This window comes from Ursus arctos, unplaced genomic scaffold (genome assembly GCF_023065955.2).
Source record: "Ursus arctos isolate Adak ecotype North America unplaced genomic scaffold, UrsArc2.0 scaffold_25, whole genome shotgun sequence".
Taxonomy (NCBI): Eukaryota; Metazoa; Chordata; class Mammalia; order Carnivora; family Ursidae; genus Ursus; species Ursus arctos.
In genome coordinates this window covers 5,832,611-5,860,462 of record NW_026622930.1, presented here as the reverse complement: position 1 = coordinate 5,860,462, position 27,852 = coordinate 5,832,611, and the positions used below count along the sequence as shown (strand labels likewise).

The following is a 27,852-nucleotide window of genomic DNA, read 5'->3' as shown; positions in this document are numbered from 1 at the left end:
TGGGAAGCAGTGAAGTGGTTCCTCCTGGGCAAGAAGCCCGGGAGCAAAGCACAGGTGGGATCGAGATCCATGCTCCCTTTCTAGACCAACTGAGGACCCAGAGCTCCCGCAGAAGCAGGAGATGCTCTGAAGGACGTCTTTATAACCAGACCTCCTCAGACACCCCCCTCCCCGAGGGAAAACCCACAAAGATGAGCTCACAATCCGAAATTGCAAACCACCCGGGAAACAGATCCATGAGAGTCCTGGGCACAAGAGACCTCGGAGGAATGGAATGCGCTGAGCAAAACTGTCAAACGGCCAAGTTCCCAGGACATCAGTGACACAGCAGAAAGCATCTGAAGCAACGTTTTCTGTTTGTTTTCTCTAGCCGTGGTTGAGAGAAGTGCCAGGTGACAGTGATTGGCAGCCCGCCCAAGAAATGACCGTCGGGGCCAGATGAGAGTGTAGCATGGTGAACCTTGCCATCAGGGTGGACACAGGCAGAGCGGAGCTCCTGCATGGGGGCAATGCTCTACCTGGAAAAGAGAGTGGGGCTTCCAATGCCCAGAGGATGGATGGGCCCGCAGGCTGTTCACTGATGAACAGGTGCAAACCCTGGAGAGCATGAGACTCTGTCCTCTAAGAAAGGGGGCGGTTACAGGAGCAAAGAACCTTCCAGCCAGTCGGTTCATTGGATACAGAGGCACACACGCAAATAATCATGAAGTGCGCCCTCCTCCTAACTCCCTGAAGTGGCCTTGGGCAGCTCGGCTGCCGTAACAAAATCCTGGAGCTGGGCAGCTTGCACAGCACCCATTTATTTCTCCCCGTTCCGGGGGCTGGGAGTCCAAGATCAAGGCATCAACAGGTAGGCTTCACGCCAAGGCACTTGGCCCATGGGCAGCCCCATCTCGCTGGGTGCTCGCATGACCTTGTCTTTGTGTGCACAGGGAGAGGAAGAGAGCAAGATCTCTGGTGCCCCTTCATCCCAGGCCTCACCGTCACGACCTCCTATAACCCCAATTACCTCCAAAAGACCCCGCCTCCAAACACCATCACACTGGGGGTTAGGAATTTGTGGGGGACACAAACATTCAGTCCATAACAGGTAAGCGCTATTAGTCTCCCCATTTTACAGGCCAGGACCTGAGGCACAACCAGTTTTTGGGCCAAGATCGCCGGCTAATGGGTTTCCGAGCTGAGCCGTGAATACAGGCAGTCTGCACCCCTAGCGTCTGCTCTGTTAGGAACTCTGGTGTCCTTGCTCTGCAAATGGCGGTGTCTGAATCCCCCTGACAACCTGCGGAGCCAGGTATAACCAGCATTGAACTGGCAGGCCCCTCTAGCTTCCCATGCCGGAGAGAACCTCGATCCCCTTCCCATCTACCCCGAGATGCCTGCTCGCCTCCAGTCCTCCCCTGCGTCCGAGTGCACCAGCTGTCCAAGCAGAAAACGCACGGCATCCCCGACGCCTGTCTTGCCTCCACACCCACAACTGATCCATCCCTCACACGCCGCTCTTCTCTATTTCCAGAAGGAGTCCTGAATCCGACCTCTGCTTACCACCTCCACCTTCTTCGACACAAGTCCAAGCTATTCTCTCTCCTTCCCCAGCCCCTGCTTTACCTCCTGCCTGGGACAGTCCACCTGCCACGTGCAGCCAGAAGGGGCTCACTAAAATGTAATCCAGAATCAGCCACCGTGACCCTCCCCGTGCATTTCCCTCCAGCTCTAGCTGTGATTCATACGTGTCTTCCTAAAGATCCCTGTCATGTGTTTAATCACGAACATCTTTCCAGAGCCGTTTAAATGGCTCTGGTAGCATCGTTTTTGAGAGCTGAATAATATCTGCTTTCTTTCCAGTCTTTGCTATAGTAAATATGGCCACAGTGAACATCTTTGTGGTTGAATTTGCAGCTGAATTGCAGCTTGCTCAGGATAATTTTTTAGAAAAGACATTATTTAATCAAAAAGTTTTTGATTATTTAGGGGTGCCTCAGCGGTTCCGTCGGTTAAGCACGTCTCTTGGATTTGGCTCAGGTCCTGATCTCATGGCTCATGAGATAGAGCCCCGAATCAGGCTCCCCACTCAGTGGGAGTCTGTTTGGACTTTCTCTCCCTCTGCCCCTCCCCCACCACGACGCATGTGTGCTCTCTCTCAAATAAAAGAAATCTTAAAATGAACCTTTTTGATTATTTAATCAAAAAAGGCAAGCTTGCTTCTGCTGTGACTCGTACCGGGTTGTGGGACGTACAGGATTTCCTACATGGTCCGCTGGTGATTGTGTACAGAGCCTTTTTCTGTCTTGGGAAACAACTAGCCAGAGTCAAAGACTCCAAAAGACAGTGGATGCCGGTGAGGCACTTGCCAGGGCCTAACTCACAATATTCACTTGAATATTGTCAGTTGCAAAAGCAATAGGACGGACCTCCTGAAACTTTGGGAAAAGTAGGGGAAAGACCTTCTGATGAGGCTCTCCTTCCAGCACTCACATCGGATAGACGTCCCCACCCGCGTCACCTTTAGGGCAAACGTGGAGTCAGACACGTGCATATTTTCCGTTCTTTTGAAAGTTAACACAATCTCATACACAGTTTTCCTACTATTACCAAATTCTTCAACCTCCTCGTTATAGGGGGATATAAACATGCCTTAGGGGACCTTCTCGTTCACTCACTCCTTTACTGTTGAACAGAGAGACTGCTCGGAAAATGTTGCTATACTATGTGTCCTTTGCGGCTGTGTTTTCTCCTCCTGAATCACAAGCAGGATTCTGATGTTTCTTTTTTCCCTTTGGTTCCCAAGAAGTTTAGACTCAAATATATGGTTTCAGTGTAGCAACATGTAGCCTGTTTCTCTCCGCTATATTCTTACACAGGTGGATGCAGTTTACTCTTGCCTTTTCATCTGTTCCTGATGCTTTACTGGGTTTTTAAAAAGTATTTTATTATGTTTCCTACTGGCCTTCTTATAGCCTCATGGGATGAGAAAGGATGGAAATATTAACAAAGAATTTAATGCAACGTTGAGACCAAGGCAACCATCTATAGGTCTATAGCTCTTCCTCTCGCCAGAAATCATTAACTAGTATACTTAGTATGGTTTTTGAGAATGACATCACCAGTTCAAATAGTCAGAACACCATCAGGTCTTTAATACACACTACTCCAGAGCTTTCGAGAGAAAACAGGGGAATGCAGTTGCAACATGATATAGGAAACAAACCTGAACTCCCCATCGGGTCCCCAAACAAAGGCGAAAGGGCTCATCGCGCAGAGAGCCCAAGGGGAAGGGGCCCCAGGGTGCCGCCTGCAGCTCTCCTCCTCATTTCTTTCACTTTCCAGCTCTTTGGTTCTGCACACCCGCTTCCACCTGTAGCATAGGACGTGGAGTAGAAGCTTAGTGCAACCTTGTTGATGGAGAGGAGGAGGAAGGGCGAGGGAGAAGCACGGAGAAGGAGGCACCATCTCTGACCCCCCAGTAGCTCCTGGCTTTGGTGGAAGACCAGAGTTCTCTTTGGAAACTTTAGCCTGCAGCACACCTTGAGCCAAAAAAACAAACAAACAAAAAAAGTCACCTATGGCCTGTCCCATGAGCGACATGCCAGCATCATTATCATATCTTGGGATTTGAATGGGAGAGTAACCACCACTTCCCCTAGACAGGACCCCTGGGTTCACATCCTGGGATGTGCCCTACATTGAACATGTCTTACTTTGAAATTTTTTAATTGTAAAAGATTACAGAGACACAAATCTATTTTCAGTACAGCCTGTGAGGAATAAACCATAGTAGAGAAAGACGGTTTAGACTGTGGCAGTACGAAATGGGCAGAGGACTGGGTTTCCTGATCTGTGATGAGGAACATCAACGTCTGCTCTAGCTTCCTGCTGGAGCCCATGCTCCCATCCAACAGACAGAATGCTCACCGCCTGTTCACTCTGCCTCCCCAGCTAACCGGGAGTCAGTCGGCGCATGGACTGCATCCCCACAGCCTAGGAGTGGGGGCACTCTGTAGGGACCCCAGGAGAGTTAAGGGAACAAATAACTGGTTAGATGGGTGGATGTCTTATCCTGCCCACTGTAGATAAAACCCTGGAAGGCAGGGCTGCGTCTTATTGCTTTGTAACTTCCCAGCAGAGTCCGTGGCACAGCGTAGGCCCTTGACAAATGTTTATTTCATGAGCAACTTGTGATTGGATGGATGGATGGATGAGTGGATGAGTGGATGGAGGGAGGGAGGGAGGGATGAGGATGGATGGATGGGTGAGTGGATGGATGGAGGAATGGATGGAGGGAGGGAGGGAGGGATGATGGATGGATGGATGGATGGATGGATGGATGGAGGAATGGGTGGAGGGAGGGAGCGAAGGAGGGAGGGATGATGGATGGATGAGTGGATAGATGGAGGAATGGATGGATGGATGGATGGATGGATGGATGGATGGATGAGTGGAGGGATGGAGGGATGGATGGATGGATGGATGGATGGATGGACGGACAAGTGTGCTATACTTTAGGGTTTCAGAGAGGATTCCTGTGTGCAATGGGAATATACCAGGTGACTTGTAAGGGTCCCAGCCAACTACAGGATTCTGTTTGTCCTTGGCCTTCGCTGTACTTACCCAATATCCATGCATCGTCCCCTGTCATACTGTCTGAAAGACATGCCTTTCCCCCGTCATGTCCTCATATTCCTGGTGAATCTTTACTCATCTTTTGAGGAGCAACACAGTTTCCCTACCCCCACCCTTCTCCCGGGCTCCTCTCACTGCCTACATTACTCTATCCTGCAGTCTGGTTTCATAATCCATCTCTCTCATTGAATAAGGAGTTCCTGGAGAGCAAAGGCCAGGCCCAAGACCTCCCTCTGTGCCTAGGCCTGGCATCCAGCTCAGTCTTTGCTGGGGGCTAAATCGACTTCCGAGCTCATCCAGTTTGAACTTCTGCGGAGCATCCTAGATGGTCGGTAAGCAGAACCCTATAAAAGTCGTTTGAAGGTTATGCAATGCAGGCAGCTGGTAAGTCAGACTTCACCTGCACACGAGGTGAGAGGCTTCGTCTCCCTGGCTGAAAGTTATGTAAGCTGCATTATATATTTTATGACATTAACATGGTTTAAAGTTCTATTCATCTAGTTTTCTCTCCAAGGCAGAAGGGAATTTCTAACTTTAATTGCTGAACTTCAGCTCAAGAGTGAGGTGTTTGGCAGCCTGTTCCGATGTCCCGGCTGGGACTGGGACTGCTGGGAAAATGTGCAGACCCTGGGACTTGCAAGGCGGCTGAGGACTGCTCCTTGCGACCGGCAAAAACATGGGGTATTCTGTGCTTGAAACCCCATTCTCACCCTGATTTGTGTAATCCGAAGAGAGAACATTTCTGACACTAACATACCCACCGAATACTGTTACTCCGTGTGCACAGGACACTCTGGTTAGGGTCTAACCATTAAAAGGCAAAAATGGGTCCTTCCAGATCACTTTAACCCTCCATTTTACAGGTGGGGAAACTGAGACCCAGAAAAGAAAAAGGACTGACCCGAGGTCACAGAGCTACTAATGGGACAATGGTGAGAATGGAGTGGAGCCTTTCTTTTGCCCCACCAGTAACCCACAAATTTGGCCTTCTTAGAAGGGTTGAGGGAGAGGACGGGCCACAAGAAAGCAGTTGAGCCTCTCTGCATTCTGCCAGTTGCCCCATTTTCTGAGTGGGAAAACACAAAAAGACTCAGATACATGCGTTTTAATGCCAGCTGGGGAAAAGACTTGGAGCCCAGGCGGAGGGAAAAGAAGAGAATTCCTCTCTGGAAATTCTTGCTCCTTAAGCCCCTAGGAAGTAGGGCAGGTCTTCTCCTGAATGCCTACCAACTCCATGCTTGGTGCCGGGGTTCAAATTCCACTTCTTTTCCTCCAGTGCTTAGGCACAGCCTTGGGGGAGTGGTGACCTGTTGGGGGTAAAAAGAGGACACAGAGGAACACTCTGCCTGGTTTCTCCCATCATCTCTGCAGGCAGAACCCACAAAGCATCTTAGCAAGTATGGTTTGGCATGTCTTCATGGTTCATACCTAGGGAGGTTGCGGAAACGGACTTGAGTGGAATGTTCTTTGTGTCTCTAAGAGCAGGAAACGTAAGAGCGGTCAAGAAGGACCCAGTGGGTCTTTGATCCCTTTTCACTCAGGGGTGGGGGGCTCTGACTCTCACTCGCAGGGAGGAAACCGAAGGTAACCTTGTGCCTAACTGGCTGAGAGCCAGCGGAATGCCGTCTTCCATCTCCAGCCTGGCTGCTCCGGGTCCAGCGCCGGGAAAAGCCACGTTAAAGGCTAGTTCCTTCTGAAAGACCTTGTTTCCTCTTCAGGATCTGGGCGATTATCCCTAAAGAACACTTCCTCAAGTCTGTTAACATCTAGCCCGTGGGAGAGGAAGGTGTTCCTCCTACGTGCTGACGGTCAGAGACGCTATCCAGTCCAACAACCTCACTTCACCGACGGGAGAGCTGGGGGACCTGACCAAGGCCACAGAGCCATCTGGGTGCTTACGGAAGGGCTTCTGTCTCTCTCTGGTCCCCGGCCACCTCACCCAGTGGCTCTCCCTGGGTGTTCAGAAAATGTGAGTTGAATTAAACTAGACCCGAGTCTTGTCATTCCCAGACAAGTACCTTGTCCTCTAAACCACTGGTTCTCAAACAGGGCCGTCTACGAGAATCACCTGAATCGCTTTCCAAAATCCTGACGTCTGGCTCCCACCTCCAGGGATTCTGATAGACATCTGTCTGGGTGGGGACTGGGCACCAGGACTTTCAACCCCCCCCCAGGTGATTCCCATGTACAAGCAGGACTGAGAACCACGGATCTAAATCGCGCTGCTTTACAAGAGTAAAGAAAGAACTGCTGGTCTCTCAAGCCATTGTTCCCAGTCTTCCCAGATGCGGGCGCCAAGAGTTTGTTTGGGTCAAGAGGGAAATGGAGAAGACCCTCAATTCACCCTTGGAAATGAGCTGCCCATCCCCCACCCTTGAAAGACACAGAAAAGGACAAGGTTTGGAGATCAAGTTAAATGTCCAATTTATTTTTATAACTTGAAACCAGAACAAACTTGGTTTTGAACAAGCGTACAAATGAAATGGCAGACACATGCTGAACTCAACATTGTGACATTAAGGGAAAAAAGAGGCCCAAAATCTTGTACAGAGAATAAAAGGAACAATAAATATTTTACTAAGCCATATTGAAATGACCTCCTGTCATCTCAACATTTTATCCATAATAAAAAAAAAAAGTGCCCGTTTCTTAAACAGAGCACGAATACAAGCAATAATAAATAGTTCCAAACTTGTAGTAAAAGACAGACCCTCCAAGTAAACAACAGAAGCTCATACGATAAGTAATAGAAAAGGTAATAAAAATATTTCGCCTTGCCAGTACAAATGCAAACAACTGAAATCAATGTAACTTTGCTTTGCAGGGTTGAGATACAAAGAGCACCAAAATCACGGGTTTGCCTGTGCGCAACAAAACCTTCGCTACGGACCGGGGTGCAAGGCTGACTTCCTTACTTTTCACATTTTGCTTAGAGTAGTTCAGCCTCCTCCTCTCCCCATGAAAGACCCTCTAATGGCAAGTGGCAGGTTCCAGTTTGGGGCAACTTTGAACAAAGTTGTGGCAGTATGGAAACCAGCCTGAGGTCGGCTGGGTCACCCAGGCTCGGGGCCTCTCTCACTGGGTCATCTGCTCCAATGCTGGCTTTTTAAACATGAAAGAGAAGCATAATGCTCTTTTCTCTGCAGTCGACAGAGACACAATCTTTGTGCTTTAGGATGGCTTAGTCCTGGCATTCTGGTGACTTTGTGGAAGCTGGTGAGGGCTGGCTAGCTTTCGCAACTATAGCAGGATCACCTTGGAGGTTCAAGTACCTTAACAGGGCGTCCGAAGGAAAGGGGCGGCCCCCGGGTCTTCGGGTCGGGCAGGTAGGAAACTGACATCTCAGCTTTCTCTCCCCTCCTCCCCCTTTCTGTTCCCTTTGCAAAGGTCGGTGGCAAGGAGGGAAGGGTGTACTGAACAGAAAAGCTCCCAGAAGAAAGATTTCTGCATTTGGTAAAGAATTGCCCCAAAAGATGCTTGGTTATACTTTCATAACCTGAAATAATGGTTTTACAGTTCCTGAAATAAAAAATGGCTTCCTGATATAGGTTTTTTTTTTTAAATGTATTATTCCCTCATCCAAAAAAACCACCACTTTATTATCTTAAAGCTACTTGGCTTTACAAAGAAAGAAAGAAAGAAAGAAAGAAAGAAAGAAAGAAAGAAAGAAAAAAAAGAAAGAAAGAAAGAAAAAAGAAAAAAAAGAAGAAGAAGAAGAAGAAGAAGAAGAAGAAGAAGAAGAAGAAGAAAGAAAGAAGAAAGAAAGAAAAAAAAAGAAAGAAAAAAAGAAAAGAGGGGAGGGTACAGAGAGGGAGAAAGAAAAGAAGTAAAGATGAAGAGGACAAAGTAAAGGACTGACAGAGGCTGGAGGATGGAGAGGAAACACAGAGGAAGGAGAGAGAGATATGGAAAGGCACCGAATTCATCCCAGGCCCTGGGCACTCGGAAACTGACGGAATGTAGGTTTCAGCGAGAAAAGCAGCAGAGCAGGTAAGAAAGACAACAGGCCAACACTCTCCATGGAATGAAAGGCCCTGGTTGTGACGGGGACTCCTTCCTGAAATCCAATTTGCGCTGGTCTCGACAGCAGCTCACGTCACCTGTGCCTAGCTGATTCACCAGCTCCTCTTATTACATCTTTTGTCTGTCTGTTTCATGTTTTCTCAAGGACTAAAGAAAGCTCGGTCTGCATTCCTTTCTGCTCTTAAGGGCGGGAGACGTGGTGACCGCCACAGTGGTGACAGTAGAGAAGGAAGATGCTCTCTCGCTCTCTCCTCTAACACCTGACATCTTACAGATGGCCTCTTACAGAACGAGAGGACTCTGTGAAATGTCACCGACATCTTTACAAAAACCGATTTCTCCACTCAACACGAATAAAGAATTTCCCATCCGGTCTGCTGTGGCCACACCAGGGAGCCTTGATGCAAGGTTCGGGCATTCGGAGAGAAGCCCTGCTCGAACAGTCCTTTGTATAGGCCAATTCCGACAAAAATATATACAACTAAAATGATTTGTGAACCAAAGCATTTAACGACTTCCTTTTGTTTCTTTTCCTCAAAGGTTGTCAAACAACCCTTTTTCTCCTGTACAATAGGACTAAACATACAAATTTTTTTTTGCAATATTTTATCCTGCCAAATTAAAAAAATATATTATGGCAGCCTGTTTGTTTTTGTTTTTTTTTTCTTTTTATTTCCAAATTCACTAACAAAAAGGTACATTAAATCCCTTTAAAAGGACAAGCTTACAGTTAAAAAATTACAAGCTCCAGTAAAAATACAGCAAGTGCCTACATCATATGAACCAACCAATATATCCATTCCAGAGGGGGCGGGGAGAGAAAAATAAGTAAAGGTCAGAAATGTGATTTTTTTTTTTCTGCAAAGCAATAACAATATTAAGCACTTTTTTTTTCTACATACTTTTTCTACATGGTGTAGCAATCCCCTTTTAATCCCCAAATACAAGTTTCTATACATTTTTTTTGAAATAAAAATTCAACACCCAAGGCAGAAAAGAATTTACTAAAACTCCGACTTTACAGTTACTGTGACAAGAACAAATTTATAGACCCACCATTTAAATTTTACTGCAACATTTTCAAGGAAAAGAAAAGGGTTTTTTTTTCTTGTTTTGTAAAATGCCCAGGCATTCTCGATTATTACAAATACTGGTCCACTTGTACAGTAATCAAGAAATTTTAATATATATAATATATACTAAAACCCCGTCACCAAAAAGAAAACAATATACACGCAGCCACTGTGGCATTTTTTTTATAACCTAGTAAGCAAACTTGGAAAAAAAATGATCGCTCCAACACACATACACACAATTTTTTTTTTACCCTTGTATGTATCCAATACTGTAAACGTATTTTTAAGACAGAGTGCACTAAATTTAACTTTAGAAAAAAAATTAGCCGTTGTTCCTGAATTGTTTTTGTTTTGTTTTTTCATTCAACGATATCAACGTGTAACTTGTGTCACTTGAGTTTTAATTCAGCAGTAAATCACTTCCACGCCAAATCTAAGCAGCGTTGTCCCGCAAACAAAGGGGGCTGAGGATAATTCAGCTAAGGATGTCCACGGTTGTGCTGGGCTTATCTCTTCATTTGATTGGGTCTGACGGCATTTTCATGTCCTCTATCTTCAACCAGGATTTTTTTTTAATTTAATTAAAAGTAAATGTGGCTTTGTTTGTGTCTAAAGAATGTACTTTCCTTGTTTTACTCTTTTAAAAAGTCTTTTCATTTCAAAAAAAGAAAAAAGTTTTGCATTTGTCTCAAGAGACTCAAATAGGAAGATCAGTTTCCAAGGCACTCACATCAAATTGGATGGCAGTAGAGAGACCGTCCAATAAATTATTTTATTTCGTTCTTTATAGTGCCAGTATTGTGAATGCCAAGCTTAGCAACACTGACACTCAATCTCAGCCGTCCCTTACGGGTTAACCCACCTCTGGGCCAAAGAGAAGAATAGGCTGCAATTTCTTGTTTAGAAGCCGTTTAATTTAAATGCAAACAAAAGCTTTAAAGTGCGGGTCAACAGAATTCAAATGTCTAATCTGAACAGTCCAATGTTTAGTACCTTCAACCTAATGGGATAGAAAGAAAAAAAAAAGGCAAGTAGCGCTGGGCACCTTCAGATGGAACTCTTTCCCTGCTTTTCCAGTAAAAGGGAACAGAAATTCGCAAGATTCTCCCGCCTGTCCGTACAATGTCATCAGTGTGCATTAAATGAGAGAATACTACCTTCTCTCAGTTCACCTCATCGGGGCACTTGTCTGCTTGACACACGGTCAATTATCACTGGTAGCAACATGCGACTCGGGATTTCTGTGGTGGGGGGTGATGAAAAGAGAGAGAGAGAGAAGCCGTCAGGCCAGAAGAAGCCTGAAAGAACACCGCTGGTTCCTTCCTTTCGGTGTCACTGCAGGTCACCACCACCTACCCAAAAAAGGACCCTCGGCCCGTTTTATTTAAGACGAGGTATTTAAGCCTCGTCTACAGCAAAGAGCAAAGACGGCATCCCAGGGCACGCGGACACTCCAAGAAAAGGTCCGGACCTGTTGGTGACGCACAACTGTAGCTCTCGGGCCATCTCCCTGGCAGCTCTCAAAAACTCCTATTTCTCTGGCAGTGCTGAGTTTTCCGGGGGAGGAGGGCCCTCCGACTCTCCCCCACCCCGAAAACGTTTCCTTAGGTAAGTAAAGGTTGAAACCAACACAGGAAAGGCCTCTGTTACTCAGGACATCATCAGTGCTGCATGTCAATTCCAATTCTGAAACAAAGTGCTACAACTTTAAAGATTGTTATCCGCTGTACATCCACCCCTCCCCCCCCAAAAAAACAGCATGCCACTTTTTATTTCAGGACCAAAGGGGAAAAAAAAAAAGGAATTAAAAAAAAAGTAAACAACTTTAAAAGTCATTTAAGTGTTGGCTTCTTCACAAGAAATTACACATGCTTAGCTTAAATCTCAAAAAAGCAGCGCCCTCCCCCCCAAATTATAATTTAAAAGATAAGCTTCCCTTCTACATCGCTTGGGAGTCATTGCTCAGGCTACTACTGGGTTAAAAACAAAACAAAAACAAAAAAATAAAAAATTTAAAAAAACAAAACGAAGAAGGGATGGATACCCAACAAAATCTCTTAAAAGAATTTAAACAGAAAGAATAATAATAAAAAGTATCTGCACATGCCAAAAAAATTACAAAACCCAATAAATACAGAAATTATTGCACAGTTAAAAGGCTCCACAATTTTTACTGCCTCAATCGACCCTCGGGTTTCCATAGGACTTCGTAGACACAGGTTAGGTTGGAGGGCCGCCTCCCTCGGGCCCCGGGGACCGCGCGGGGGGACGAAGTGGCGCAGACGCGGAGGCGAGTGTCAGGTCAGCATTCTGTCGGTTGGCAACGGTTCCACTGTACAGGTGCGGGGCGCCGGGGCCCGCGCGCTTAGCTCCTCTCGGCCTGCTCGATTTTGACGTCGTTAGTCAGCAAGTGCTCGCCGTGCCACTTTTTCATGTGTTTCTCCAGGGTGCTGTAGACGCTGAAGGGCATCTGGCAGATGTCGCAGCGGTACACCTCCTTGCCGATCTGCCCGTGCGTCTTCATGTGGCGCGTGAGCTTGCTGCTCTGCGCGCACGCGTAGTTGCACAGCTCGCACTTGTAAGGCCGCTCGCCGGTGTGGCTCCGCCGGTGCACCGTCAGGTTGCTGCAGTTCTTGAACACCTTGCCGCAGTACTCGCACGTGTCGCTGCGCCGGCCCTCCTTGGAGCTCGGCCGCCCGGGGCCCGGGCCGCCCAGGTGCGGCGTGCTGCCCCCGCTGGCCGTGCCGCTGCGGCCCGACAGGCCGCCGTCCAGCAGGTCCCCGGGCGGCGTGGAGAAGCGCAGGCTGCCGTTCTCGGACGAGTGCTCGGACGACGTGGCGAAGGGCGACTGGCGCGCGTCCGTGAAGCCCAGGAAGGGGTCCTTCATGAAGTGCCGCGACGCCGCGTAGCCCACGAGCCACTGCGAGTACACGTTCTCGGACGGGATGAGCGCGGCGGGCGGCAGCTCCAGGTCCTTCTCCACCTTGATGCGCTTGGCCGCGCTGTTGAGCCCGGGGCTGGGCAGCGGCGCCGGCTTGCGCGGGAAGAGGCCCGGGAAGGGCTCGGCGCCCGGCGCGAAGCCGCCGCCGCGCCCGTTCACCGCGCCACCCGGGCCTGTGTCCCCGCAGCCGCCCGCGTCGTCGTCGTCGCCCGCGTCGCCGCCTCCCGGCGCGCGCTTCAGGAAGGCGCCCCGCTTGGGCTTGTCGGCCAGCAGCTCGCCGTACTGCGGCAGCGCGCCCAGCCCCACGTTCTCCATGACCTTGCCCAGCACCAGCGCCTTCTCGTCGGCCAGCGCCTTGGCCGCGCCACCCACGCCGCCCGCGCCCGCCACCCCGGCCACCCCGCCGCCGCCGTTCTCGCGGTTGCGGCTCAGCTCCGAGTCCATGCTGAAGCTCGACTCGGGCCGGCTCTCGTTCTCCAGCAGCAGCTCCTCCTCTTCCTCTTCCTCCTCCTCGTCCTCCTCCTCGGGCTCGTGGCCCAGCGACGGGTCGCTCTCGTGGTGGCGGAAGTCGCCGTCGGCCGCCTTGAGGCCCTCGCCGGCCAGCTCGCTGGTGCCGGGCTCCGGGGAGCTGGCGGCCGAGAGGCCGTCGTCAGAGCGGCCGGCCAGCGAGCCGGCCTTGTGCATGTGCGTCTTCATGTGGCGCTTGAGCTTGCTCGCCTGCGAGCACGCGTGGTCGCACAGCTGGCACTTGTAGGGCTTCTCACCCGTGTGGCTGCGCCGGTGCACGATGAGATTGCTCTGGAACTTGAACGTCTTGCCGCAGAACTCGCACGACTTGCTCTTGGCGGGCGGCTGCGGGGGCGGCGTGCCGCCGGGGGGCATGGGCGGCAGCGGCGGCGTGCTCAGGAACGGGGACTTGGGGCTGGGCTGGAAGGGGTTCAGGAGCCGGTGCATAGGGTTGCCGCGGCCCGGCGACACGGGCGGCGGCGTGGAGCTGTTGCCCGCCAGCTCGCGGAGCCGCCGCGAGAAGTCCATGGCGGGCGAGTCGATGGCCATGGGGTTGAGGCGCATGACTCGGTCAAAGGCACTGGGGTGCTGGGCGACGAGCCCCATCTCCTCCGCACTGAGGCGGTGCGGGTCCAGGTGGTGGCGCGGCGGCGGGCTGAAGAGGGGCGGCGTGCCGGGCAGGCGGCCCTCGCCGAAGCCCGGGTGGTCCCGCAGGATGGGGCCCGTCATGCGCAGCAGGTTGAAGGGGTTGCTGTCGCCCAGGAAATTCATGAGCGGGGACTGGGCCACGGCCTCGGGTCCGAGCGGCGGCGGGATGGTGAGCCGCGGCGTGAGCGAGCTGCTGGCCGGCCCGGGCTCCAGGTAGATGCGGAAGCCGTGCGTGTTCTGCGCGTGCTGCAGCAGGAACCACGCGCTGTTGAAGGGCTGCTTGCATGTTGTGCAAATGTAGCTGGAAGGCTCATCTTTACCTGGGGAGACACACGGACAGAAAGGCAGAGAGCGCGTGAGAAGCAGACCGGGCGCGCGCACCGCGGGGCCACTGACCTGGAGACGCACGGGGGGAATGAAGCCAGTGCTGGATCCGCGCGGCTCTGGAAGGCGGCTGCGGGGCCCCTTCGGAGCGGGCCTGCCGGCGATGTGTCGGACCCTCCGGCCAAGACCCGACCCCACTGGAGGGCTGAAGAAGCCCGGCAGGGCCCTGATCGGCCACACGACCTCAGCAAGCACCCCCAATTCCTAGGCCTCGGCTTGCTCCCCTAAAGAAACGTTCCTCTTACCCCATTATCTCCGAAGCCAAACGAGGCCGTGTTGTGAGAATGCCTGAAATCAATGATAAAACAGCCGGGACACCCACAACCATGACAGACCAGGGTTTGTCAACCAAGGCACTACTGACATTTGGACCAGTATGACTGGGGGTGCGGGTGGGGGTGGGGGAGGTCCTGTGCATTGTAGAAAGTTCAGCAGCATCCCCGGCCTCTACCACTACAAGCCAGTCATACTCCCTCCTCCAGTTATGAGGGTCTCAAATCCCTCCAGGCCCCACAAGATGGGGGGGGAGAGGCCGGGGGAAATAGCGCTGCTCGCTGCTCTCCTTCACCTTGAGAACCAATTAGGCCATATTTGATCCAAGGGGGTTCTAAAAAACACAAGTCAAGCTCAATTGCCCAGCAAACTTTTTAAAAGAGAAATGGCTGATACCTCTGTGTCATCTGGGATTTCAGCTATAGGAAATTCTGGGGTTTCATACACCAGCACACATGCACAAAGCACCATCAAATTTACACACGAATACACAGAAACAGAAGGAATTTAGCATGTTAGGAAGCTCACTGCCCCCCCCCCCCCATTCTCCCTGAGGCCTCACACACACCCCTAACCACCTCTCGGAATCCGGCCTCCATAGGCCCCTGGCAGGGGAGAGGCAGGCAGCCATGGCGTACGTGAAGTCCTCGGCGGGAAGGCGAACTGAATGCGAGAATGTCAGATCTGATGGGGTGGTCAGGATGGATGGTGGCAAGTGTGGATCTGTTACATACTGGCTCTGGTGACATCGGGAGCAAATCTTAGTGGACACTTGTGGCACTGAGCCAAAAATGTTACTGTCTTTGTCCATCATTGGAGTGGTTATAAAACGGAGGTTGAACGTTTCATCCAGAAGGTGTCTTGTGGCCGCCCTCCTCCACCTCTGGGGGCAGCCTACTGCTTTTCCAGTCTGACTCTCTCCTGATGCTTTCTAAAAGGGGCAGGTGCGGGCAGGCCCTGCTTTCTACCTCGAGATTCGCTGGCTAGCCGGGGCGGGAACAGGGAACAAGACATCACAGCCTCGGTCTTCAACAACCCCTTTTGTTCTTTCAAACTTTCCTGTACCTGGAAGGTTTTAACGCTGACAAAGTATGGTAGCCGCAGACTCCCTGGTGAGGCCAAAGCTGCAAATTAATTTCCAGACCCCAAATCAGTAAGGTGACCTGAGAACACAGCAGGGTGCAGAGTGGCGAAGACCCCCCCCCCATCTCAGCCTTTCCCCAAAGACCTTTCGAAATCCCGCGCGGAGATTTATTTTTTGTTTTCAGCACACGAGTTATGTTTTCAGGGGGCTTCACACTTAGCTGTAAAAACCAAGTCACTGAAAGACCCCATGCCCTGTCCTCCACAGGCTCGGATGGACAGCTTCAGAGGACAGAGACCTCCCCGCCCCACGCAGTGCGCGTGGTGTCACAGAAAGGGGCCGGCCTGTCTGGCGGGCAAGGTGGGCGTCCGCCCAGACCCCCACACCAACTGGGCCAGAACACCCACCACTGGAAACCAAGACGTGCTTCAGGAGTGTGGTGCCCCACAGCGATCAGTTCGCTCTCGGCTCCTATTCTGCGTCTGCGTGTTTGGTGGTAGGGAGACCCACGGGGAGGGGGAAGGACAGAGAGGAGAAAGAATCCTGAGATTTGGCTTCACTCTGCGCTTGCAGACACTTCCAGGGGAACTTCTGAGGCCATTTTCTTTCTCCAGTGTACCCAGTCCATCTGGACAATTCAGTTCCCCAGGCTGGAGTCCCCGAGGAGAATTTTCCCCACCTGGAAAACAACAGGGAGGCCTTCCAAGGCCCTGGGCCGCCATGTTTCTCATGGGGCGCCCGCCATATGGCGGTGCCCACCCTGGGCCTTCCCTTCCGGCATGCCCTTAGCTGGCAGAGAACACCACCTCCTGCCCTAGCTTATTAGTTAATGTACTTGGGAGAACAGAGCCCTCACGAGAGAGCCGGCCAGAAGCCACAATATTTAGTACTCCTCCTCACACCCTCTTGGAGAGCAAGGCAGAATAAATACGTAATAAATAACAAGAAGATAAATAAAATGTCCCTTTCTGACACAGGAGCTAATAACACAAATGAAGTGCCACATCCCACAAGGTCATAGATCTTCAAATTAAAGACTGTTTCTGTACCCTTCACCTTGGCTTTCGGAAACTCTAATTAATCGATTTATGGTACACAGCTGCTCTGTTTCTTCATTTTTTAAGTGGGACCACCCCCTTCTCCCAGTCTCTTTGCTCATCATCTTCATCTCCTTGGGCTTCAGCTCCAGAGCATTTCCTGTTTCTTGTTCTGACGGCCACATATTTTCTAGAAAGTTCTAATGCAGGTGAGGAATGCGGTTATCAGAAGAAAATGCAGAATTCCCCGGCAGGCCAGGAATAAAGACTGCTCTTCAGCCGAAATGGCCGATTAAAACATTTTTTTAACTCAACATGGCAGCTGCTGGGAAGCATGTAGTTACATGTTCTAAAGAGCTCAGATGTTTCCACTTCTTGCTTTAAAAAAAAAAGGAAAAAAGGAAAAAATTTTAAAAAGACACTTCTAAAACTCTGGAGCAGCCAAGAGAGGAAGTTACCTGTCCGTAATTCACCACCAGGTGGGGAAGAGCTACGTGTCCATCAAATCGGATCTCAGGGCCCCTGTTCATGCCGGGGTGAACTCTTTCTTTTCCCGCAGCCCTGAACCCCTTTGGTTCCCTGACTTCCCTCCGCACGATGGCAAGATGCACTGCAGGCGATGGCCTTCCCAGGATCTGACAGCTTCTGACTTTTTTTAAAATCTCGCAGCCCTCAAAGGCCCTCCCCAGACAGCTCTTTCCACTATCCCCCAGCTTTTTTTTTTTTTTCTTAATAAAATGTTCATTTCCATATTGCCACTTCATGGTTCTCTCTTGCCTAGAAGTAGCCTTGAGCAGTAGGGCTGCTCACTTTTAACAAGTGAGCAACGTCGCAAGTCTTCGAAGAGCCACTCAGAACATTTTTCTATTCAAAACTCACTAAATATTTTACACTCGCAGCATACCAGTCCTGGACAGCTCATTTTTAAACACGATGGAAGACCCTTGGCAAGAGGGATGGCCCCCTCCCAGTCCCAGGCCCAGAGGTCATCCCCACCTCAAGCTCAGGGCCACGTGCCCCGAGGTGAGCTGGAGGTTCCACGAGGCGACCACTTTGCCAGCGGCCCAGACAGGGTCCACGTCCCACCACAATGCCAGCATGGCTGCTGGGGCTCCGCGTGATAGGCGGATGCCTAGATTATTCTGAAGCGACGTACTCAGCAACACGAAACGCGGCCTACAGACCTAGAAATGTCAGCTGCACTTCGATCATGCAGTCAGGCTTGGCGACTCAGAACCCAGGGCCCGTGTCTGTCCTTGCTTGCTTGCTTCCTTCCTCAGACACTTTGACTCTCGGTTCGCAGGACCCCAGACTGGATCTTCTCTGCTCTACTGGCTCTTTAGAGCAGTCCTTATGATTTTCTCAACCTGGAAACCCTCCCTGCCGTCTCTAGGTGACGGGGGCCTGGGTGACGGCCTGGGGTCCTACCTCTGCCTTGACATTCCCAGCACGGTGAAGTCACTCAAACCACAACCTCTTTGAGCCTCGATTTCCACATCAGTAGAATGGGACTAAGGTACCTGCCTCCACAAAGAGGGCTGGGGGTACCCAGTGAGATCCTGTCTGGGGACACCCTGTGTAAAGCGAGCACCACGCTGCAGACGGTGTGAGTGGGGCTTTGTAGTTTCTGTGTGTCCTTGAACCTGGCGGTGCCTGTTTCAGGGGTGCCCCTCTATGTAAGTCTGGCTGTGATAAAACCCGCCAGGAATTTAATGCAGCCTGCCTCACGCATGAGAGGTTCCAGGGAAGTGAAAACTTGCACATGGTGAGGAAACATCATTTCTTACGGGGACGCTTGGGGACCGACCGGCAACTGGACCCTCCTACAATGGATTGAGAGCCTCCCTCCGCTGCGAAGGTTGTTGTTCCTTTTTTTTTTTTTATAATGAGCATTTAAATAATTGTTCCTTCTTATTATGCCGGTTACTCTAATAATACCAATAAAGGTATCAGGGATGTTCAATAAAAAAAACACCTTTAATTGAGTAATTATTCAATGAAAAGGCCACAGCTGAGCGAGCTCATTTAACAGGTCTCTCCAAAGGCCACTGACGCCCCGTGGAACGGCACTGGCGCCTGCGGGGGACGCTGCTCGGAGGAGCAGCAAGGATGCCCCCTGCCCCCAGCTCACACAGGGCCACAGGTGAGATCCTGACCGGGCCGTTCTCCAAAGCTGGAGGCAAAATTAGAATCCAGGCCCTCGGACGCTGATGGAAGAACCGGGTTACGGCTTCACACAGCCCTTCGCAGTTTGCAGAGCGCTCTGCCGCTGGGTTAGCGTTTTGGCCAGCGTTAGCGCCTTTCGTCGTTACTCACCCTGCCTCCGAGCAAGGTCAGGCGAGGGCTGTATCCCTGCCCGCTGGCCAGCGGGCCATAAAGCTCAGGACAGCAAGTGGAGGGAGCCCCACAGCCAGCAGGGAGAGGGCCGTGGCCCACTCAGGCTTCCCGACCCTGGGCTCACTCCCCGCCCACTCTCCAGCGCTCAGCACCACCTGAGGGACTGATCCTTCCCGCTACACTCGTCAGGGCCTGTTTTACAATGAAAATGGCCAAGAAAGAGGTTCTCCGGCCACGCTGTGTGCCCCTTCGGTGAAGGGCACCGATTATCCTTTCATGGAACCCAAGTGAGGCCACCGCAGGCCTGGCCCCTGTAGGGAGACGTTTCACAAAGCAAGTAAGCCCATGGTGGGGGGGGGGGTGTGGAGCACAACAGGACCCAGGACCCAGATGCAGGGGCAGGATGCTGGATTCCAGGGTCCCCTGTGCCCCAAGAGAGGGCTTGGTTCACTGGCCAGCCACCCAGTCCAGCTCCCAAATCTGTAACTGCTAACAATATTGTCTCCACTGTTCCGAAACGATAGTAACTATTATCATTATTATCCCTTGGATGTGTAGACCCCTTGTTAGTTGAACACTCATCTCCCCTTTCATGATCCCGGAAAGAAAATGTCAGCTGGCCACCTCGGCAGTTTTTGTAGGTTTTGTGTTTCTATTATTTCTGAGCGTGGCCGTCTAGGACATCTATAACCACCCCTGCTTGTTCTGAAGGTACGCCGTCAAACCTCAGCCCCTCTCCAAGCTGCGCTATGGGAATACTCACGACAGCAGTAACCACAGCCCGTCACTGAATCCTTACACAGGCCTGTCCACAGCTAAGTAGAGCTGACCTTGCCCGAGGCTCCACACCAGCCCTGAAATAAGAACGGTCACTGGCCCCATTTCACGGAGGAGAACACTGAGGTCTGGAAGAGGCAAGGCGGTTTGCCTGAGGCCCCGCAGCCGGCTGCGCTCTTGAGCCCTGTGCTGACTGATAAAAGCCCGGTCAAGAGAGAAACGTGTACAGACTTGGGGCTCCCAGGCCAAGGCACCTGGGCATGGCAACGAGGAGGCCCTGCCTCAGTACCTTACCTTTCGTTCCAGCCCATGTGCTAACCAGGAAGTGGAGATGGGCTGCTTTGGGCCAGGACTACGGTAACTCGGTGAAATCATGCTGATTACATCTCATAGAAAAGTAAGAGATGCGCTTTGTTGGTGCTGGGAGGGGGGGGGCGTGATCTACCACTCCTGTGTGGTCTCCCTGGGGCTCAGCCAGCCTCTGCCTCACGGAGCCCACGCCCCTCCACCACTGCCCGTGGCAGACGTGGCCAATCCGCACTCTCCCTCCAGGCCTTGGAATCCTCTAGATCCTTATTACCACACAGAGCGTGCCTCTGCCCTCCGTGGATCCCAGGGCACAGAAGCCCGGTAAATGGCGGCCCAGGTGAGACGGGGCTGAATTAACCAGGTGGCGGTATGTGTCCTGCTGGGAGCAAAGACCCCACTGGCCCTTCCTTTGTTCGGTGCACAGACAGGAGCTGGGCACCCTGGGCATCCGCCAGTACTCGCCCTAGATGAACAGAGCTCACGCTGCAGGGGGGAATGAACACCTGGCGCCCCTCTGAATCATCTGATGCAACGTATGAGCACAGCTAGGTAGGCAGCCGGGGTGCCAGCAGAGAGAAGGCGGCACGGGCTTGGAGGAACTGGGCTTAGAGCCTGTGCCATGGTGCGCTCGTCTGCACGGCCCCCTTTAGTCCTCATGATAACTACACACCGTGAGGACCACTGACAGGAGCCGTAAAGGAGGCTCGGGGAACTTAAGCGAGTTGCTCAAGGCCACCTTATTGGCCCTGGGTTATCGATTTAAAATTCATCATCCAGGCTAGATTCCAAGCTCCCTGAGGACAGGGACCGAGCTAGCCTTGGCCACTGCTGTGACTGTGGCCACCCACACAGGGACTAATGTGCACGTGCTTCAGAACTGTGGGTGACCTGCGAAAACCTGTGTCCTCACGGCCAGCACTGCTGACCACATCGTCACCTGGACGAAGGTGTCCACCCGGGTCTGGGTGACCCCGCCTGGCCCCACAGGGCTCAGCTCAGCATTCAGCTAGTACACCCCTTCCTGGGCGCGCCGGGCACAGGCCCCACCCAACACGCCCACGCCTCTCAGCCGCAGCACCTACCACCCAGGCAGGCCAGGATCCCAGGGGACTCCGAACAGAAGCTGGACACTAGGCCTCAGCCACCGCCCCGCCCCACTATAAGCCAGCGTCAGCAGGGCGGGCGGGCACCCCCCCCCCATCTTCCCATACCACAGGGCTGACGGCCCCGCTGCCCAGGGGAAGTGCGAGGCACTCAGCCGTCACTCACCGTCCCGGCCCTCTCCTTGGGGCCACGTGTTTGCACACAGGCTGGCACCTGCCGTTTCCTGCGCCCAGATTACCTGCCTTTCCTTCTCTGCCTGAGAAATGTCTTTTCAGACCCAGCACCACCGCCGCTGTATTCCCCGGGCATTTCGGGAATGCTACTTGATACTGATCACACGTACTATCATAATCTGTCCTTGACCTTGGCGTGTTCACTCGTATGCAATGCGATCTGCACGTGCCAATGCTGGACTTGTGCTCTCGGGCAGATGCTCACAGCAACTCTGGAAAGTGGGTTTTAATCCAGACTTTATATAAAAAAGAAATGAAGTCTCATCACAGCTAAATGTGGGACCCAAGGTCACATGACTTCTGGATCACAGAAGCCAGATTCACACAGGGTCTGAGCCCGGGGCCTGTGCTGCGTCCAGACACACAGCTGGTGACTGCAGACTCCACTATCATGGGCCTGGGCAGGGGCACGGAGCAGGCACACAGACCACTCCAGCCGCACCCATGACCACCAGCAAGCTGCAGGCTTCATGCAGGAAATGCCGTGTGCGGCTCGCTGAGAACAGAGACCTTACACAGGTGGGAAAAGTCCGCTCCGCCTCACAGTGTCTGGGGACAGGCCACGGATCCTGCCAGCATCCCTGTGGCGGACGTACACTGTGTGCTTCATAGGCCTGGAGTTCACCAGGGCTGGGAGACCGGGCCTCCAGCCTCCCCACAGCCTCCAACTCAAGCCTCCAACGTTCCCCTAGGCAGCCAGGTGCACAAAAACACCACCGGATCTTGCTTTGAGCAAAAGAAGCACAGCTGAGAAGTGAGTGAACCCAAGGAAACCTAACTGTGTCCCAAATGTTCCAGGGACAAGCCCTTCTCATTCATTCATCCATTCATTCATTCATTCACCTCTATTCAGTCATTCAGGCAGGCAGAGTCAGAGGGATCGGCCATGACCCCACCCCTCCAGGCGGCCGCAGGTAGGGGCTGAGGAGCAGGGGTGGGTGAGTGGACACCAAGGATCCTGAGGCAGAGCGGAGCCTGCTGAGGAACCTCAGAGCACCCGGCGAGGAGGCAGGCCGGCAGGAACACGGCACGGACGGGAGTGCCAGCCGGACGCGGGGAGAAGACGAGGCTGGAAGGCCCTGCACTCACACCCTCAGGGCGCCACAGAAGAGAAAGGCCCGGGAGGGGAAATGGGAGACACAGCCGGGGAGGGACGTGCCTGCCAGGGCTTGCACAGGCACCCGCTCGTCATGCAGGGCTGTCCTCACTCGCCCACACTCACCGTCCAAACCCAGGGCTAAATATTAAACGTGGAGAAGAGGGGCTGCTCTCAGGTGTCCTTATCCTTCTTTTAAGGAAGCCAAGGGGTGCATCAGGACAGTACCCAATTCACACTACATCTGGCACCCCAGCAACCGCACTGTGGTAGCAAAAGATGAACAGATCTATCCAATACCAGGTAGTCCTTTGCTCCGCCCCCTTCCTTGGCCCTACGACACAGAAACACCTGCTGGGCGCCAGGCCCTGGGCTGAGTGGAGGGACACAGCGATGAACGTCTGCCCGCAAGGAGCCTGCAGACAAGGGCAGGCGCTAATGAGTCCACACGTGTCTAGGACGGCTTCAGGCCGCGAGGGCACTAGGAGAGGCTGTGACCTGAGGCACAGCATCCAGAGGACGGAGAGACGGCCAGTGTGGGAGGGTCAGGAAGACCTCTCTGGGGAGGAGCTCCTGGAGCTGAATGCAGAAGGAAGAAGGCGTCTGTGGTGCAAAGAAAGGAAAAAAGAGGGTGCCCGGCAGAGGAAACTGCATACACAGAGGCATGGAAATGGGACCCCAGATTCACAGAGGCAAGGAAAAGGATGTGGGACCGAAAGGGGGGTTTCAGATCAATCTGAGGAGGCTCTGAAAACACAAAGAAACGGAGCCGGATACAGATCAAATTCCATTGCTCTCAATTCCATCACAGTGAAAACTCCAATATATTTTTTTTTAAATATGAAGATTTTCAAACCCACACTCAAGGCCTACCTGAGTCAAAAACTGTTCCATGCAACAAAATGTCAGTACAACCAAAGGATGAAGGGGAACCCCTTGAAGGGCTCTTTTTGAGACCAGATCCACACTTTCCAAACTGTGAAACCATAAGATATAAAGAAATGAAACCGGGAGTAGGGGTGGGGGTGGGGGGGGCCTGGAAAATACAAAGAGGACATTTAAAATCCAGTCTATGAGGCTCACTAGCCTATAAGGTGGCTTCTAAATCGCTCTCTCCAGCAGGAGTTCTACTATCCCAGCAAGGTTCTCATCTGAAGCCCTAGGCCTGTGAGCCAGCGTCAGGAACAGGGTGGTCCAGGTTCTCAGTGGAACAAAGGAGTGTTAGAACTGAACTGCAGCTGCAGGCACTATGCACCCCAGATTTCCCCAGACAGTCTCGATTTCAACTGCTCGATTCTGTGGTCAGACCAGGTGTGCAGTTCAGGCTCAGGAAACAGCCACCCAGCCCCGAAACAAAGCAATATTGCTGACCGCGGGGGCATCTCGGGGAAGGGTGAGAACGGTGGTGTTTGCTAGTAAGATGGAAGAGCCGGAGGCAGGACACACGGAGTGATTTTGTATGTGGCAACTCACTCATGGCATTCTCGAAAATTCCTCAAGATCATCTTTACAGAGCTTCCCCCCCTTTACATAACGCAAATCAGCTGGAAATAGTACGTCTTCCCCAAAATAGATGAATGCGTCGTCAGATTCCCTTGAAATCTTTCTGTAGGCTTCTCTGAAAACGACCTACAACAGTGGGTTCTGGTGGGCTGAGACTTATTTTGGTGGTTTTGCCCCCCCAGCCCCCCCACTATATGAGGTCTTCTGAAAGTACTGTAGCACCCCGGGGACGGGAATTTAGCAGAGAATGTGAAGGGGAAGCATGAAGCAAATCCTCCTTATCATTTAATGGAAAAATAGAGTGAATTAAGAAATAAACAGGTAAAAAAAACAACAACTCAAGGCGTGAGCTGCCAGTGTGTGTGAGCCGGTGTGTGCGAGAGCCGGTGTGTGCGGGCGTGTGCACACCTCGTGGGTATCTTCACGCACGCGTTCTGGCTGACACAGGAAGTCTCTCTTCTCCATTATTCATGACTTCCTTCACAAGGCAGGAATAAGGCTTCCTTCCTTTCCTTAAATCCACAAAAATCTCCACATTCCACCCCAAGAAGTATTGCAGGGGCAGTAAATCTCGTTTTAATGGAGGGTGCGTTTAGCTCTGAGGAGATAATTGACGTTACGGAGAGCCCCGACGCCGAGTTATATAGCTTAGCTAATGCAAAGGGGACTCATTACCCACACACTGCAAACAAGTAGTAATATATGTATACTGTTCAGAGTGGCGTTATAGCCAAAGTGCTCCGGTCCGCAGGGATTGATAAAACACAAGAAAACAGCAGACATGCACTTGTAAATTTGTCTCATTTGTCTCTGAAGTTAAAGGTTATTCCCTTGTTCTGAATTTGTAATAAAAACATGCTAGCCCAAGGTTTGTGGAGGATGTTTGAATATTTAAATTGTGTATAATGACAGGCAATTATAGGATGAAAACTGGACCGTGTGAATGGGGGGGGCACTGTCTGGATCACCAAGTGTTTTCCCACCAACGAGTCATCTGTCTTTAACGTGCCACCCCTCCCCCTCCTGGAGGGCTGCGGGGACCGTTACCAGGTCCCACGGCCACCAACCAGCAACCAGCCAAGCTGGGGTTTGCTCGGGTGGATGTGTTCCTCCCCTTCTCTTTTTCTTCTTTTAGTTTTGTTTTCTTCACTATGCACGGCACATCTCTCCAACCACAGGCGGAGACCAAGGCCACGGCCCCTGGAGGACGACCCACCGCACGTCCGTCCTTCCGTAGCCCGTAGCCGGTCAGCGCTTTCTCGTGGCTGGAGGCAAGGGCCGGGCGTGGAGAGGGGCCTGCCAGCAGACTGCGAAGATCCCCCCGCCCCTGAATGGGATGCCCATCGCCCCAACACCCTCCCTGGAGGAGAGCGGGGTGGGGCTGGCGGGGAGCCCCCCTACAGTGGCGCGCCCGGGGTGGCTCCGTGGCAGCGCCGTGGCACCCTGGCTGGAGCCAAGGTGCCCGCCTGGCCCCGTCCAGGTTAACCAACTGCAGTGTTTGAGTTACTCCAGCCAGCTTGTCACCGAGCACAAAAGTCATCAGCGAGTGAATGTTCTTTTCTGCACCACAATTAAGACGAATCAATACGACGTGCCACAAATGGTATTTTACTCTCAATAAGAACTCGAGCTGAGTTTATTCAGAATATTTTAGCGCTTCCCCGGGGGATTTTGGGCCGACGCAGATGGCAAATAAAGTACTCAGCCTAAGGCTACAGCACATTATGGTAATTCTAATGTCAGATGTACTTTAATATACAGCTCTATTTAATCACCCCATTATTTCACATTTCCATATGAAAAACCTGAGGCACTTCTGCAGCGCTTTGCCTCTGCCACGGTGCCAGCTTCCTCCAACCCGCCGGCAGCCGGGAGATGGTCATCCTCGCCAGGCACAGCTCGGTGTCGAAGTTTCCGGGTGCTCCGTGTGCAGCCAAGCTGCCAGGCGTGATCAGAAAATGGGAGGATTCAGAGACGTACCAAATGCCACAGAGGTTATGGAAACGCCAGACCGAGCACTTCCACCTCGCTCATGCACAGTTTCTCTCTCTCTCTCCCTTTCTCTCTCTCTCTCTCTCTCTCTCTCACACACACACACACACACACACACACACACGCGCGCGCGACGGGGAGACAATTACATGCATGCCTTCAACACTGCCCCTCTCCAAACACCAGCAGCCTCAGCATGGTGGCTGGGCAGCCCAATGGCTGGATCCAACCATGGCTCGGGGCTGGTGGAGATGTGGCTCCTGCCCTTGGCCTGCAGCGCCCATGCCAGCAGGATCTCACAGCACTGCTCCCCCCTGCCTACCCCCACAAAGGGCACACGAAAGCAGCAGCAATGCCAAGGGGCAGGGGAGCTGTGCTGGTGATGACAAAGGACATGGGCAGAGCAAGTGGGGGGGACGGGGGGAGGCAGGGGAGCTGCAGCCCAAACTGCCTGTACATTCTGGAGCCAGGAGGCCCCCAGGATGGTGCTGTCAGGTTTGCACTGGAGAACCTGAAGCCGAGAAGCCCAGGCCCCAGGGGAGGTGCAGTCCTGTGAATTCCAAATGGCTCTTGCACCTCCAGGCTGGCTCTGCTGGCCAGCTGGCGGAGAGAAGCCAGCGGAAGCCTGGGTTTTGGCTGAGCCCAGGAAATCACTCTCTTGCGGTCACACGCATACTTGGCCACGCGGCGTTGCAAGGAAGCCCGGCACAAAACCCGCCGACCACCCAGTTCTAGATTCGAGAAATCTAGAGGAGTCTGCTGATGGATGAAATGACACCTGGCACCTGACCCTCCCAGCTGCCCCAGGAATGAGTCAACATTCAAGCCGCATACCACGATTCTTGTAAATGGGGACAGCATATGTCGTCAGAATGAGGGGCTTGCCCGTGAGCAGGCTAGGTCCGGTGCCTACCATGGGGTAACAACCTCTCAGGGAAGGAGGGAAGTGAGGAGAGAGAAGGGAGGGAGGGTGCGAGCAAGCGAAGGAGGAAGGGCAATAAAGGGGAGAACGTCCCAGCATACGATGCCAAAAACACTGGCAAATTCCTCACAACTGTTGGTTCACTGATAAGATGATCAGTAACCTAATGCTAGCCGAGTTGTCTTCAAAGCTCCACGGAGGAAACATCTGAGAGAGAACTGCCACCACTCAAACCCGGCTCATCCTGCGACTTCTTTCAAAAATTCACTTTGGGGGTAAAAATCAAGTGGGGGACTCATGCTTGATTTCCAAGGCCTTTGATTCCAACCTGCTATTAATGCTGATTGGTAAACCTAAAAATGGGTCCTAATAGCCTCCGGGCCTTTTTCTGGCCGTAAGTTTGGGATAAAAGGCCAGACCAGTGGTACTCAACTGAGGACCGTTTTGCCCCTGTAGGGAATTTTGGCAACGTCCTGAGACATTCTGGATTGCCGCAATTGGCAGAGGTGAGGGTGTGACCGGTATCTACTAGGTCGGGGCAGGGGTGCTGCTCGAAGTCCTACAACGAGAAATCATCCAGCCCCAAATGTCCGGACTCACAACCTGGGGACAGACCCCTCACCTTCAGTACCGGCTTCCTTGTAGGCTCTGCGGCTGAGCCTGCGGAAAAACTGACTGCACGAGAAAGAGAGAGAGAGAGAGGGAGAGAAAGGGAATCAGGAAGAGAGCAAGGAGGGGTGGGGAAAGAGGGTGGAGAGAAACTGAGAGAGAGAAGGAGGAGGAACCAACATCATTCACTTTTGGCAAGAAGCGAGCTTGGGGCATCCCAGCCAGTTTCATCATTACAGAAATCATCTGAATCCCAGAGTCGCCGGGGACGGCGGGTCCAGGGCTCCCAGGGGGGCTTCTGTGCCTTGGAAAGGGGAATGCCAACCTGAACAGGCAGGGGGAGCAGGGGGGCTTTAACGGTGCCAGCACCCCCGCTC

General features: G+C 52.3%; 1 protein-coding gene across 4 annotated transcripts in view; it reads right to left on the bottom strand.

The window, feature by feature from the left end:
• Nucleotides 1-7,038: 7,038 nt before the first annotated feature.
• Nucleotides 7,039-27,852, bottom strand: part of BCL11B (BCL11 transcription factor B) — a 95,566-nt gene continuing 74,752 nt past the window's right edge. For all 4 annotated transcript variants that reach the window (XM_026515329.4, XM_026515331.4, XM_026515330.4 and 1 more), the window contains one exon: nucleotides 7,039-14,135. In XM_026515329.4, the coding sequence (XP_026371114.1) occupies nucleotides 12,085-14,135 (2,051 nt within the window). In that variant the 3' untranslated portion in view covers nucleotides 7,039-12,084. The remainder of the gene's footprint in view (nucleotides 14,136-27,852) is intronic.